This window comes from Aphelocoma coerulescens, chromosome 5 (assembly GCF_041296385.1).
Source record: "Aphelocoma coerulescens isolate FSJ_1873_10779 chromosome 5, UR_Acoe_1.0, whole genome shotgun sequence".
Lineage (NCBI taxonomy): Eukaryota > Metazoa > Chordata > Aves > Passeriformes > Corvidae > Aphelocoma > Aphelocoma coerulescens.
Window position 1 is genome coordinate 56,098,510 of NC_091019.1, and position 13,044 is coordinate 56,111,553.

Consider the following 13,044-nt stretch of genomic DNA (forward strand, 5'->3'; position numbering starts at 1 on the left):
CAGCACGAGTGCGTGAATTGAAGGAGCGCAAGTCTCAGAAAGGAGGATCTACCAAAAAGGAAGTAGCACCAGTTGCCTGTAGCCAAACTGCCGGAAATGATGGAAAAGACGATGGCATGTCCAATTCCCATGAAGGAACCTCTAAGATACAGGCCCAGGGAAAGAAGGATAACCAGGCATAGAGGGGCCCTGCCTCTAGCCAGGTAGAGGCCAGGGAAAACCGTGTTTTTTGGACTGTGTGGATTCGTTGGCCTGGTACATCAGAACCACAAAAATATGATGCCTTGGTTGACACTGGTGCGCAGTGTACAATAATTCCATCGCAGCATGTGGGGGTAGAATCTGTTTCTATTTCTGGTGTAACGGGTGGATCACAAAATTTGACCTTGGTGGAAGCTGAGGTGAGCCTGACTGGAACTGAGTGGAAGAAGCATCTCATTGTGACTGGCCCACAGGCCCCGTGCATTTTGGGCATAGACTTCCTCCGGAACGGGTATTTTAGAGACCCAAAGGGACTCAAGTGGGCTTTTGGAATAGCTGCTGTGGAGACAGAGGGCAGTAAGCAATTGAACACTTTGCCTGGGCTATCAGAAAACCCGTCTGCAGTCGGCCTTCTGAAGGTGGAAGAACAAAGAGTACCAATTGCTACCTCGACAGTGCATCGCCGACAGTACCGGACAACTCGAGATGCTGTGATCCCCATCCACAAGATGATCCGTGAGCTGGAGAGCCAAGGGGTGGTCAGCAAGACCCACTCACCCTTCAACAGCCCCATTTGGCCTGTGCGCAAATCTGAAGGAGAATGGAGATTGACTGTGGACTATCGTGCCTTGAATGAAGTGACTCCACCACTGAGCGCTGCTGTGCCGGACATGTTGGAGCTCCAGTATGAGCTGGAGTCCAAAGCAGCGAAGTGGTATGCCACTATTGACATTGCCAATGCATTTTTCTCCATCCCTCTGGCAGCAGAGTGCAGGCCTCAGTTTGCTTTCACCTGGAGAGGTGTGCAGTACACCTGGAACCGACTGCCCCAGGGGTGGAAGCACAGTCCCACCATCTGCCATGGACTAATCCAGACTGCACTAGAAAAGGGTGAGGCTCCAGAACATCTGCAGTACATTGATGACATCATTGTGTGGGGGAACACTGCAGCAGAAGTGTTTGAGAAAGGAGAGAAAGTTATCCGGATTCTCCTGGAAGCTGGTTTCGCCATCAAGAAGAGTAAAGTCAAGGGACCTGCCCGAGAGATCCAGTTCCTGGGAGTAAAGTGGCAAGATGGACGACGTCAGATTCCTGTTGAGGTCATCAATAAGATCACTGCAATGTCTCCACCAACCAACAAGAAGGAAACACAAGCTTTCCTAGGTGCCATAGGCTTTTGGAGGATGCACATTCCTGAGTACAGCCAGATTGTGAGTCCTCTCTACCTGGTTACCCGCAAGAAGAACGATTTCCACTGGGGCCCCGAACAGCAACAAGCTTTCACCCAAATCAAGCAGGAAATCGCTCATGCGGTAGCCCTTGGCCCAGTTAGGACAGGACCCGAAGTGAAGAACGTGCTCTACTCTGCAGCTGGGAGCCATGGCCTGTCCTGGAGCCTCTGGCAGAAGGTGTCTGGTGAGACTCGTGGTCGACCACTGGGGTTTTGGAGCCGAAGCTACAGAGGGTCTGAAGCCAACTACACTCCCACAGAGAAGGAAATCCTGGCAGCCTATGAAGGAATCAAAGCCGCCTCAGAGGTAATTGGAACTGAGGCACAACTCCTCTTGGCACCCCGACTACCAGTGCTGGGGTGGATGTTCAAAGCAGAGGTTCCCTCTACCCACCACGCCACCAATGCCACATGGAGCAAATGGATTGCTCTCATCACACAGCGCGCCTGTATCGGAAAACTGAATCGCCCTGGGATTTTGGAAATAATCACAAATTGGCCTGAAGGTGAAAACTTTGGTCTCGCTGATGAAGAAGAACAAGTGACACGTGCTGAAGAAGCTCCACCGTACAACCAACTGCCATCAGAAGACACACACTACGCTCTTTTCACCGACGGTTCTTGTCGCATCGTAGGGATGAAACGAAAGTGGAAAGCAGCCGTATGGAGTCCCACACGACGGGTTGCAGAAGCTACTGAGGGAGAAGGTGGATCAAGCCAACTCGCTGAACTCAAAGCTGTTCAACTAGCCCTGGACATTGCTGAAAGAGAGAAGTGGCCAAAGCTCTACCTCTACACTGATTCATGGATGGTAGCCAATGCTCTGTGGGGATGGTTAGAGAAGTGGGAAAAAGCTAATTGGCAGCGTAGGGGAAAACCAATCTGGGCTGCTGAAGAGTGGAAAAACATTGCTGCCCGAGTAAGAAAGCTGGTTGTGAAAGTCCGCCATGTAGATGCTCATGTCCCCAAGAGTAGGGCTAATGAAGAACACCAAAACAACAAGCAGGTAGATCAGGCTGCAAAGATAGAAGTGTCACAGGTAGACTTGGACTGGAAACACAAGGGAGAGTTGTTCCTAGCTCGATGGGCCCATGATGCCTCAGGCCATCAGGGCAGAGATGCCACCTATAAGTGGGCACGAGACCGAGGGGTGGATCTGACCATGGACAGTATCTCCCAGGTCATCCATGACTGTGAGACATGCGCTGCGATCAAGCAGGCCAAGCGGGTGAAGCCCCTGTGGTATGGTGGGCGGTGGTCCAAATACAAGTATGGGGAGGCCTGGCAGATTGATTACATCACACTGCCTCAAACCCGCCAAGGCAAGCGCCATGTGCTCACAATGGTAGAAGCCACCACAGGATGGCTGGAGACCTACCCTGTGCCTCATGCTACAGCCCGGAACACCATCCTGGGCCTCGAAAAGCAAGTCCTTTGGAGGCATGGCACCCCTGAGAGGATTGAATCTGATAATGGGACTCATTTTAAGAACAGCCTTATTAACACCTGGGCTAGAGAACATGGCATTGAGTGGGTGTACCACATCCCTTACCATGCACCAGCTGCAGGCAAAGTGGAACGGTGTAATGGATTGTTGAAAACCACTTTGAAGGCACTAGGTGGGGGAACTTTCAAAAATTGGGAACAGCATCTAGCAAAGGCCACCTGGTTAGTTAACACCCGAGGTTCCACCAATAGAGCTGGTCCAGCCCAATCTGAATCCCTGCATACAACAGATGGAGATAAGGTCCCAGTAGTGCATGTCAGAGGTCTGTTAGGAAAGACTGTATGGGTAAAATCTGCCTCGAGTACAGACAAACCCACCCGTGGGGTTGTCTTCGCCCAGGGACCTGGTTGCACATGGTGGGTAATGAAGAAAGATGGAACAACACGTTGTGTACCACAGGGAGATCTGATTGTAGTGTGAAATGCTTGTATACCCCTGCTTGCTGATTGTCACTGTCGCTGTTCATATATAGCTGTGTATATATATATATGTATTAATGTGTGTGTAGAATTAGAATATCTTAGTTTGGGCATTGAGCCAACAATATGGGATAAGGGGTGGAATGTCTTGGGGTGACGTTATGATGTGTATCCCATATCGCTGCCTATGCCCAGGAATTAATTTTTGTGCCTTTCTGTGCCTCTAAACTGAGCCTGAGAGGGAGAAGAAAAAACTGAGCAAAACTTTCTCAAAGCAGTTTGCAGCTTGTTCAAGGTCACTTAAAGATAGGAGGGTTTTTTTGGTTTTTTTTTTTTTCCAGCCGCGGCAGGGGAGTGAGGAAGCACCCGGCTTGCTGTGTTCCAATCAGCTTTTGGCCAGTTGTTTCAGTTTCTGGTTCTCCGGAGAGAGACTGAGAGCTGGACTTTGCTTTTCCTTCTCTGGAATTCCGGATTTTTCTCCCTTTGCTACTGGACTGCTTTTCAGCCTCAGAGCACATCGGGAGGACTTTTCGTCGGGCACAGAGGGCCTGGCCCTGGGCCAAGCCCCGGCTCCGAGGAGACCAAAGGAAGGACTCTAACGCTTTCCCAGGTTTTTTCCTCCACAGCAAAAGATTTTACCATTTAACCTCATTTTCCTTTCTCGTGTGTTTGTTAAATAAATAGTTTTATCTTCTTCACTTTCCTTCGAGGAAAATTTATTTTTTTTCCCGAACCTGGTGGGGGAGGGGTGGTTGTGCCTTCTCTCAGAGTATATATTTCTAAATTTGGCCAAACCGGTACACCAGCCATATTGGCTGTAGTCCTATTGGATTTGTTGATTGTCCTGATGCCCAGGACGATGACTGTTAAAGCACATTTCTTTCTTATCATTAGCATAATACTTGAGGTGTTTTTTGTAAAGTGCATTGCACACAGTTTGCAGCTGACCACCACAGAGTTGAGGCAAATAGCGGCTTCTGAATCGCTCGTGTGGAGGCTTTGAGATTTCTTGGTAAACAGAATACCAGTATGTGCATGGTATGTGCTTTATGCAGAGAAGTATTAAAGAACACCCATTTGAAATATATACCTTGAATTCAGCATCACAACTTGCTTTTCAAATCACCAGGACCATAAGAATCTGTTTGAAACTGATTTAATTTGCTTAAATTACCTTTCTTTTAGAATGCCTGCAGCCTTGAACTCTTGTCTTATTGAAGAAGCTTTGTTATTATATTGGATTGTGTTGACACCAGAAACTATTAGGCCTTCCTTTGAAATGAATTCTTTTGTGTCCAGAAAATGCTCAGATTGAAGAAGTGGACTGTAGTTTTCCAGTGCTGATGGGTGATAAATCTGCAAGTAGGAAAAGAGTGGAAGCTGTTATTAACAAAATAAGGCCAGCAGGGTAGGCAAACTGGTGCTTTCCCCAGCAAGTTCCTCAGGCATATAATGAATTAATTGCCTAAGGTAGAACAAAGCAGGTTTAATTATGAGTACTTTTCTGAGCAGGGATGTTGCAATTAGTTATTTTTGAAGGCTGTCTTTATGGGGAAATTGAAATACTATGTATATCAAGTTCCCAGCTGCTATTCAAAGTGTTAATTTACTGTTCTCTGAGTCAGTTCCTACTATGTGGTTTGAAGATAAAACAGCATGGTTTTTCTGAGGTATGTATCAAACATATAGAAAAAGAAGGTCTTTTGTACTAATTTTGATAGACAGTTTCCTGTTGCAAAGCTACAGGTAATTTGGTTAAATATCCTATTAAATAACAGACAAACATATTATTTAATGATTACTGGTAAAAATGTTTAAATTGATTGTGGCAGTTTTTGTAAGAGCCCAACAGGTTTTCAGCAAACATTAAAAGTATTTGCACATTACTAACTTCACAGTATCCTCTTTTTCCTTACCAAGAGATGTCTGTTGCCCCAAAGACTGTTAAAAACAAGTCCAAAACCTAAACCCTTTACAAAGCTGTACACAATGTATGTATGGATATGTACCCATTTTTCACAAGATTGGGGCTTTTTTAGGTGATGAAGATCTAAAGAGTATGTCTGTGATTTTCATCTTTAAAATAAGAAAATATTAAAGAATCACTACCATGAATAATGGTTTGGAAGTTTGTTATCATTTATTGCTCTATTTTGTTGTTCTTCATTTCCCAGCACTAACTGGCCTTTGTTTCTGGCTCTCTGTCCCTGTTCCTACACTTGTGCTGCTCCATGCTCTCACTCCTGCTGACTCTCTGGTTGGGACTTGTCACTTCTGAGAAGTGCCTGCTGCTAAGTAGCTGCCTCCTCAGTCTGTTGGGGTGGTTCTGCCTTTTGTGTCCAGTCCCCTCAATTTAACTTCATTCTTCTCCTGCAGTTCCTACAGCTGTCAGGTTTCTGTATGGTTTTCCATTTCTCATTCCAGGCAGCTATTATATTTTGTGGTGTTTTTGTGGTGTGGGTTTTTTTTGTTTGTTTGTTTTTTGTTTTTTTTTTCGGTTTGGGAATTTATTTTTCATTTTTGCTCCTGAAAAATAGCTTCATTTTCTACTTTACTAATGAACTATAGACTTCCTTTTATAACTCTGTGAAGAAATAGGCATGGTGATTTCTCCATAGAGAAAGTGAAGGCTATAAATATGGAAATATCCCTTTTGGCTTTACAAAATTTAATTGCTTTGTATATTATGCAGATTCTGAGGCTGTAAAATCTGATGAGAGCAAGTAACACATTTGTATATTCACTATCTTAAAAATGCAGGCAGATTGCTGAGAGATGTGCAAGTTTTCTGAGTGTGCAGGTTTACATCTTGTTGCTGTTGTTATAGGGTGTGTAGGGTGCTTGCATGGCTGAGGTTCTTCACCGAATGCAAACATAATGTTTCTAAACTGTGTATTTCACAAAACCTGTGAAAAGCAACTGGAGCAGCTGCTGCTGCCATCCTTCTACAGGCTGAGGTCACAGGAAGCAGAGCTGGAAGGGATGTCAGGACACCCACTAGTAGATCACCACCCTAAAGTGGGATCACCTTTCTAAACATTTTGCCAACAGTCACTGATTTTTGACCTTGAGGCAAGAAATCAAGTTCTCAAGTTTGGTACTTGAAGTGATTGTTCTTTTATTGGTGAAAGTGTAAAACAGAGGTATAATCCAGGACATTTCACTGTGACACTTGAAAATTGTTTATTTGGTTGTTATTTTTTAAAAAATGTATCTGCAAATGGCCTGGGTCCTGAAGTCAGTAATCACTAGGGATATTAGGGGTATCAGGTAGGCACTGAAATACCTCACAAAATTGGGAGTCATTTCAGGATAATGCTTCAAGCACTTTCTCCACTGTGTTGGTTTTCTAGTGACATTAAAGGAAGGACTAACCTCTGAACACCCATTGGAAATGCAGGCAGCTATGTTTTTAGCTATCTTGGAGAGAGAGATTCAGATATTAAAAACTAGGAGTCTTCCCATGTCCTAGTTTCAAGGATCACCATATTCAGAGAGATGGTTTGCTTTGATCTGGCCACTTGCCTTGAAGTTTCTCTTCACTGGAGGCAAATCAGAGAAAAAAGAAAGCAAAAGTATTGATTTGCAAAATTCAAATTAGACAACATAGATACAGAATTTCATGAAAAAAGATGGAAAGAAAGGAAATTCAAGTTGTTCATGTATTCCTTAGAATAATTAAAAATATCTCTTACTTTTTAAGATCCAGCTTACAGGCTGTTAAAATATTCAGAATCCTGTGGCTGATACTCATTTCTGCATGAATCTAGCCCACTTTTTTGTGTACAATCAGAATCTCCCCAGGTGTAACTTGTACCCATTATGCCTTCTCTTTTCCACATAACTCTTTGTAAAAAGGGAGTTTCCATCATCTTTGTAGCCACCCTTTAAATACTGGAACTTGGCCTCCCCTAAACCTTTTTTTTCTCAAGGCTGAGCAAGCCCAGTTCTCTCTGCCTTTTCTTAAGTAGCAGCTTCCTAGTCTTTTGATCATCTTTGCTGCCCTTCTCTGTTCCCTCTTCAGCCTGTCCCCGTGTCTTTTGTATAGCATGGGCAAAACTGAACACAGTGTTCCAGGTGGGACGTGGAAAGAGCTGACTAGAGTAAGACAATGACTTTTTTATCTCTGCTAGGGATGCCCTTGTTGATGCCCCCCAGCACCCAGTTGGCTTTCTTTGCTGCAGCTGCACACTGTTCTCTCGTGTTGAGTCTGTTGTCCATGAGGACCCTCAGGTCCCTTTCCACTTTCTGGCTGGGCACACAGCTCCAGCTCCTCCTGGTTGTTCCCAGGCTGTGTGTGTTGGTATACCGACACCTGAGGTGCTTGGTCTGCTGGTTTTCATCTCGGGAGGCAGCTAAGGAACGTTTATTGCTGCTCTGGTTGGTCTGTCTTATCCCCAGCTGCTTGCAACAGTGTATTTAGTGTTGACACTTTGGACTTCCAAACTCTGAGTTCTTCAGTTTAAAGCCCAGCTCACAATGTGGGCCAGCTTGCTGCCAAGGATTTTTTTGCCTTCTCTAGGGAATCTAGAAGAGTTCATAACATTGAAGAGAGTTTGTGTAGACCCAGCTTCATAACGTTGTGTTGTCTAAAGCCCTTTCTGGATCTTATTCTAATTCCTTGGTAGTTTATAACAGAATCTTATGAATATATAAATATAATATATAAATTGTACAAACTGATGCTTTTTAAAATATAATTTAATTTTCCTGTATATTGATTCTTTATATACATTGACTAAGCTTTTTAAAACACTAGTACAACATTTTAAATTGAGTGACCTTTTGATGTTTAAAAATAATATAATTTAATGGAGATATTTATTAATACAAAGAGGGTAAACATAGGTTATCATGTTCTAATCTGTCAAAAAATAACAAACTCTTCTATCCACTAGGTGTTGAGAGTTTACAAAGCTGCAGTACAACAGACTTTGGATATACTTTTCCTCCCAGAAGGAAGAGAATTTCTTACAAGCACGGATGCAGTAAGCCGAGACTCAGCTGATCGCACCATCGTTGCGTGGGACTTCCAAAGTGCTGCCAAAATCTCCAATCAGATTTTTCATGTAAGATTAACAGCTTGTGTTGTTCGGGTCACAATTTAATATTTCACACTTGCCAGTGTAGTAAAAAAAAGTATTTGATTTTCTATATATATATATTGTGATATATGAGATGCTTTTCCTGTAAGTTGATGATGACTTTCTTTGTTTTTTTACTTAACACTTAATTGTTATTAAAAAATAACCTTGAAGACTGAGAGGTCTCCTTGTGTTTAAAATATTTACATTTCGGTGCTAATTCATTGACATATAAGCTATATTTAGGCAAGGACTCTGCAGTGTCATTGTGGTTTGCCAGTGGTGCATGGCAGTAGCTGCTATAGTGCCACGATTCTTTTCCCACACTTTTTCATACATTTTTCATCAGCTGCAATGAGGGCTATGGAAAAATTGAGTTTAATATTCACACAGTAATAGCAACCTGGTACGTGCGTATAGATACCTAATACAGCATAATCACAGAGGCAAAATTTGCATTTATCAGTGCAGGTGCAGTATTTCTCAGACATCTATCCAAGCAAGACATTCAATGGACTAAATTGTTTAGAAAGGCTGGCAGCTTCAAAGGAGATTACCAAGGAAGTTAATAGAAAATTTCAACTCTTTTTTGAAAACCCGAGTCTAATATCCTATGTAATATAGTATGATTGGATTGTATATAGATGCTTTTTGGCTGAAATGAACAGTACTCTGCTGACAAGGACACATAATTGATGATTTAATGGGATTGTTTCGTATTTAATTTCCAGAATTGTGTCTTTGTACAATATTGGATCTATCAATACCTTGGATAGACAATAGGAAAGGAAAAAAGAAACAACTGTGAATATATAAATTACAGACTAGAAGGGTTCAGTACCAAGGAATAACAAACAAACATGATTACAGCATCTCTGAAATGGTTTTCTGCACTGTGAATAAACAAAATGTGATGATGATTTTGCCAACTCTGCTTCACTTTTCTGAATTTCACCTTTGAAACCTTTGAGGTGGGAGAGAACTCAGCTCTCCAAACAGATTAGATCCCAACAGGACTTGATCTATTGCTTGTCTGCATTAACAAATGAATAGTTAAGAGCTCTAAAATAACCCATTACTACAGCATACCCAGCATAACAGCACCTTGCTCCTGCAGGTTATGTTGTGCTTTCTGATCACATACTTCCAGACCCAGTTTCTCTGCAGAAACACACATTGCAGTGTGTCCAGTACCTTACAGTACCCAGAACTTCCTTCCCAGTCCTTCACTTCCAAATCACACCACAAAACCAGTCTGATATTCTTCCCACTCTACCACACAGCCCATCTTGTCCAGTGGTCACTGTCATCCTGATGTTCTTCACATGCAGATGGATCCTACAGCCAAAGCTCTTTTTGTATTCATGGCATCAAAACTCAGCACTCTGTCTTTAGGTTAGGCTGAAACTAGAAGAGGTTTGGACCTGGTGGAAGCCTTGTGAGAAAGTTGATTTCTGATGGAGTCACCATGCAGAGTTTTGAAAGTAATCTTATTTCAGTCTTAAATAGGAACTGTAGAGTAAAGCCAAGTCTTATTAGTTACTGCAGGTATTTATGAGTTTGCAGCCAGCAGAAATCCACATCACTGTCATAAGGAGGCTAATAATGATCCCTTTTTTTTCTTCTTTTTTATAAGAGTGGGATGGGGAAAGGTGTCTGTTTCAATCAGGTGTTTTTTGTTCCTGTCAGTGTGGCCAGAACTGGGAGGATGGAGGATTTGAGAACTGTACAAAGTAGCATGGAAAGCACAGTATGGCTGTGGAGGAAGGGATATGGGAGAAGAAGATTGACTTTCATGTCCAAACTTGGGCTTTCTTGGGCAGGAAGATGATGATGGAGAACCATCTGGTTGGAGTTACCTTTCTGCAGCTGTTCTGCGGTATAATTATGGCTCAGAGAGATAGAGGATTTTGGTCAATGTCTAGGAAATTGGGGTAGAGGTTTGATTTAGCATTTGTCTTGATGTAGGACTTCCAGTGGTTTGTAGTGAGTTAAATATCTTTACATAAAGTATACTATGGAGATGACTTATCCTTACCATGGCCTTTATGGGCTCTCAGATACATCAACAGATAACTTGAATTATTTGAATAAATCTTCTGTTTGATACAACAAAACTTCCTTTAAAATCTTTTTCAGGAGCGTTACACATGCCCAAGTCTGACCCTGCACCCAAAGGAGTCTGTGTTTGTTGCTCAGACCAACGGGAACTACATGGCTTTGTTTTCTGCCCAGCGACCCTACCGAATCAACAAAAAGAAAAGATATGAAGGACACAAGGTATCCTTCCTCACCAGGAACTCAGTATCCAAGTTTAAAAGGAAGATAGATAGCAAAGCACCTCTGCTTTTTAATATTTCTGCTAATAGTGTTTTATTATAAATCAGTGATAGATACTAATTGGCCTCATTTGCTTTCCCATGTGCCAGTCTATTTTGAATCATGCACTCTGAAGAAAATAGTTATTAGAAGACTTTATGAATGCTTAATAGCTTGATTAAATAAGCTTTTGATATAGCTGTGTCTTAATAAAGACCTGGAGAAGTCTTTAGTGTATATTTATTTAAAGATACGTGGGTTTTGTACTATATTAATGTTCAGTATACCACAATGAACTTTTCTAATCAGCATCAAGAGTTACACTGTTATTGTTTTTCACAGGTGGAAGGATTTGCAGTGGGCTGTGAATTTTCTCCAGATGGAACACTTTTGGTGACAGGAAGTTCAGATGGCAAAGTGTTTTTCTACAACTATCATACTTCAAGGATTATTCGCACTTTGTCTGCACATAAAGAGGCTTGTGTGAGTGCGGTGTTTCACCCAGTCTTGCCATCGCTCCTTGCAACATGTGACTGGGCTGGAGAAATCAAGATCTGGCAATAACAAGCAGAGCTACTTTTCAGGATGTCTGTCTCCTGTTAGTCTGTCAAGGGCTTAGGAAATAAGCCAGAGTATGGAATGTGAAATGCTGTTGGGATGTGTTGTAAGCAGGAGAGAGACTGTTGTCTTTTCTCCTGTGACCTCTACGTTTATGCTTTCATAATGCAGTTAAGATGGTCTTGTGGTTAACTGCTGAGCAAAGAAGTGGTCCTACTCTCTCCCTCAGCCCTGGAGATGAATTTTTAACCCTTTTGTGTCAATATTCTGGTGCTCGTCCAGTCCCATTCTGCTTTGAGTACCTAAATTTAAGAAAATTATTGCTCTTTTTATGTATCTTTTCAATGCAGCTTTCTTACATGAGGTTTATTTTAGAATCATAGAATCATTTAGTTTTGAAAAGACCTTTAAAATCATTGACTCCAAGCTTTAACCCAGTACATCCAAGTCCACCACTAAACCATGTCCCATAGTGCCACATCTACAAATCTTTTAAAAAACCTCCAAGGATGGTGGCTCCACCGCTTCCCTGGGCAGCCTGTTCCTGACAACCATTTTGCTGAAGAATTTTTTTCTACTATCCAGTCTAAACCTCCCCAGTCACAGTATGAGACTGTTTCCTCTTGTCCTCACCAGAAGTCGAGGGCATACTATTTAACAGAGGATGATGTTCAGATCAGTTAAAACATATTCCATCTTCCTGGTTTGAACTAGTTTAGCTCCCTGACCTAATCACTGAAGAGTTAGAGAAGCAATACAGTAGTTCAAGGCAAAATAGTTTCTATGTACAAGAAGGGGGAAGGTCACAGGGCAGGTGGGACTGCTTCTTCTGATAATGGATAGTCTGTTATCAGCTCAACCTACTGTAAAATGCTGTCTGAGAGTTCCACGGAAAGATGTGACAGATAGCTTGAACCTTAATTTGAAGTCAATACATTTGTGTTTTTGAAATCCTGATGTTTAAACTTGAGTTTTAAACTTACTTTTATGACTGTATATAAACAAAGTGAAACTATGTATAAATATTTTGAAGGAAAAAATAAACTTTTCTTTTAATACATGATATCTCTGTTTACTACTTTACTCCTATTATTCTTGACAAGTTAGTACACAAGCCTACAATGGAATCGATGCTTGGGGGTGAAAACAATTAACATGTTACACTAATTTATTGCAAACACATATGCACTTCTCCATATTTCTTGATGTCACTTGGGCACAGAAAACTATCATCATGCTGTTTAGTGCAGGGGAGGTTCTTTGGCACTCAGACAGGAGCTGGGCTATTCTTCACTAAATATAAAGTTCATTAGGCCATTACTGTGTATTTACAGATACAGAGATTGTTTGTAAGTGTATTTTAAATTTGTATTCCCTGTACTTGTATTGCTTGATTCTAGAAAATATTTTATATGCATATGTGTGTATATGTATGAAAAATAATATGTCTATGCATCACATAAACCCTATGTATTCCTGATCTTGACTCTATATAAACATGTCTTACCTTGTAGTGAGTGCTGTAAGGTTGTCTTGTCTTTGGTCTGGTGAGTCTGTAAAGGCGTTTTAACATACACAGGATAATTGTGCTGAGTACATTGTCTCTGTTGTGGGTTCCAGAAACCATTTTTCCTCTGTAGCATCTTTTTATTCTTCTGATTTTTCTTACTGTTGCAAACGCAAGGGGTTTCTATCCATTTTTCACATGCTCAGTAAAAAAAGCTT

The 13,044-nt window shown here is 41.9% G+C and overlaps 1 protein-coding gene across 3 annotated transcripts in view; it reads left to right on the forward strand.

Annotated features, from left to right (window-relative positions):
* WDR25 (WD repeat domain 25) overlaps nucleotides 1–12,720 on the forward strand; it is a 69,373-nt gene extending 56,653 nt beyond the window's left edge. For all 3 annotated transcript variants that reach the window (XM_069018271.1, XM_069018272.1, XM_069018270.1), the window contains 3 exons: nucleotides 8,257–8,427; nucleotides 10,582–10,722; nucleotides 11,104–12,720. In XM_069018271.1, coding sequence (XP_068874372.1) covers nucleotides 8,257–8,427; nucleotides 10,582–10,722; nucleotides 11,104–11,325 — 534 coding nt within the window. In that variant the 3' untranslated portion in view covers nucleotides 11,326–12,720. The remainder of the gene's footprint in view (nucleotides 1–8,256; nucleotides 8,428–10,581; nucleotides 10,723–11,103) is intronic.
* Nucleotides 12,721–13,044: the final 324 nt, after the last annotated feature.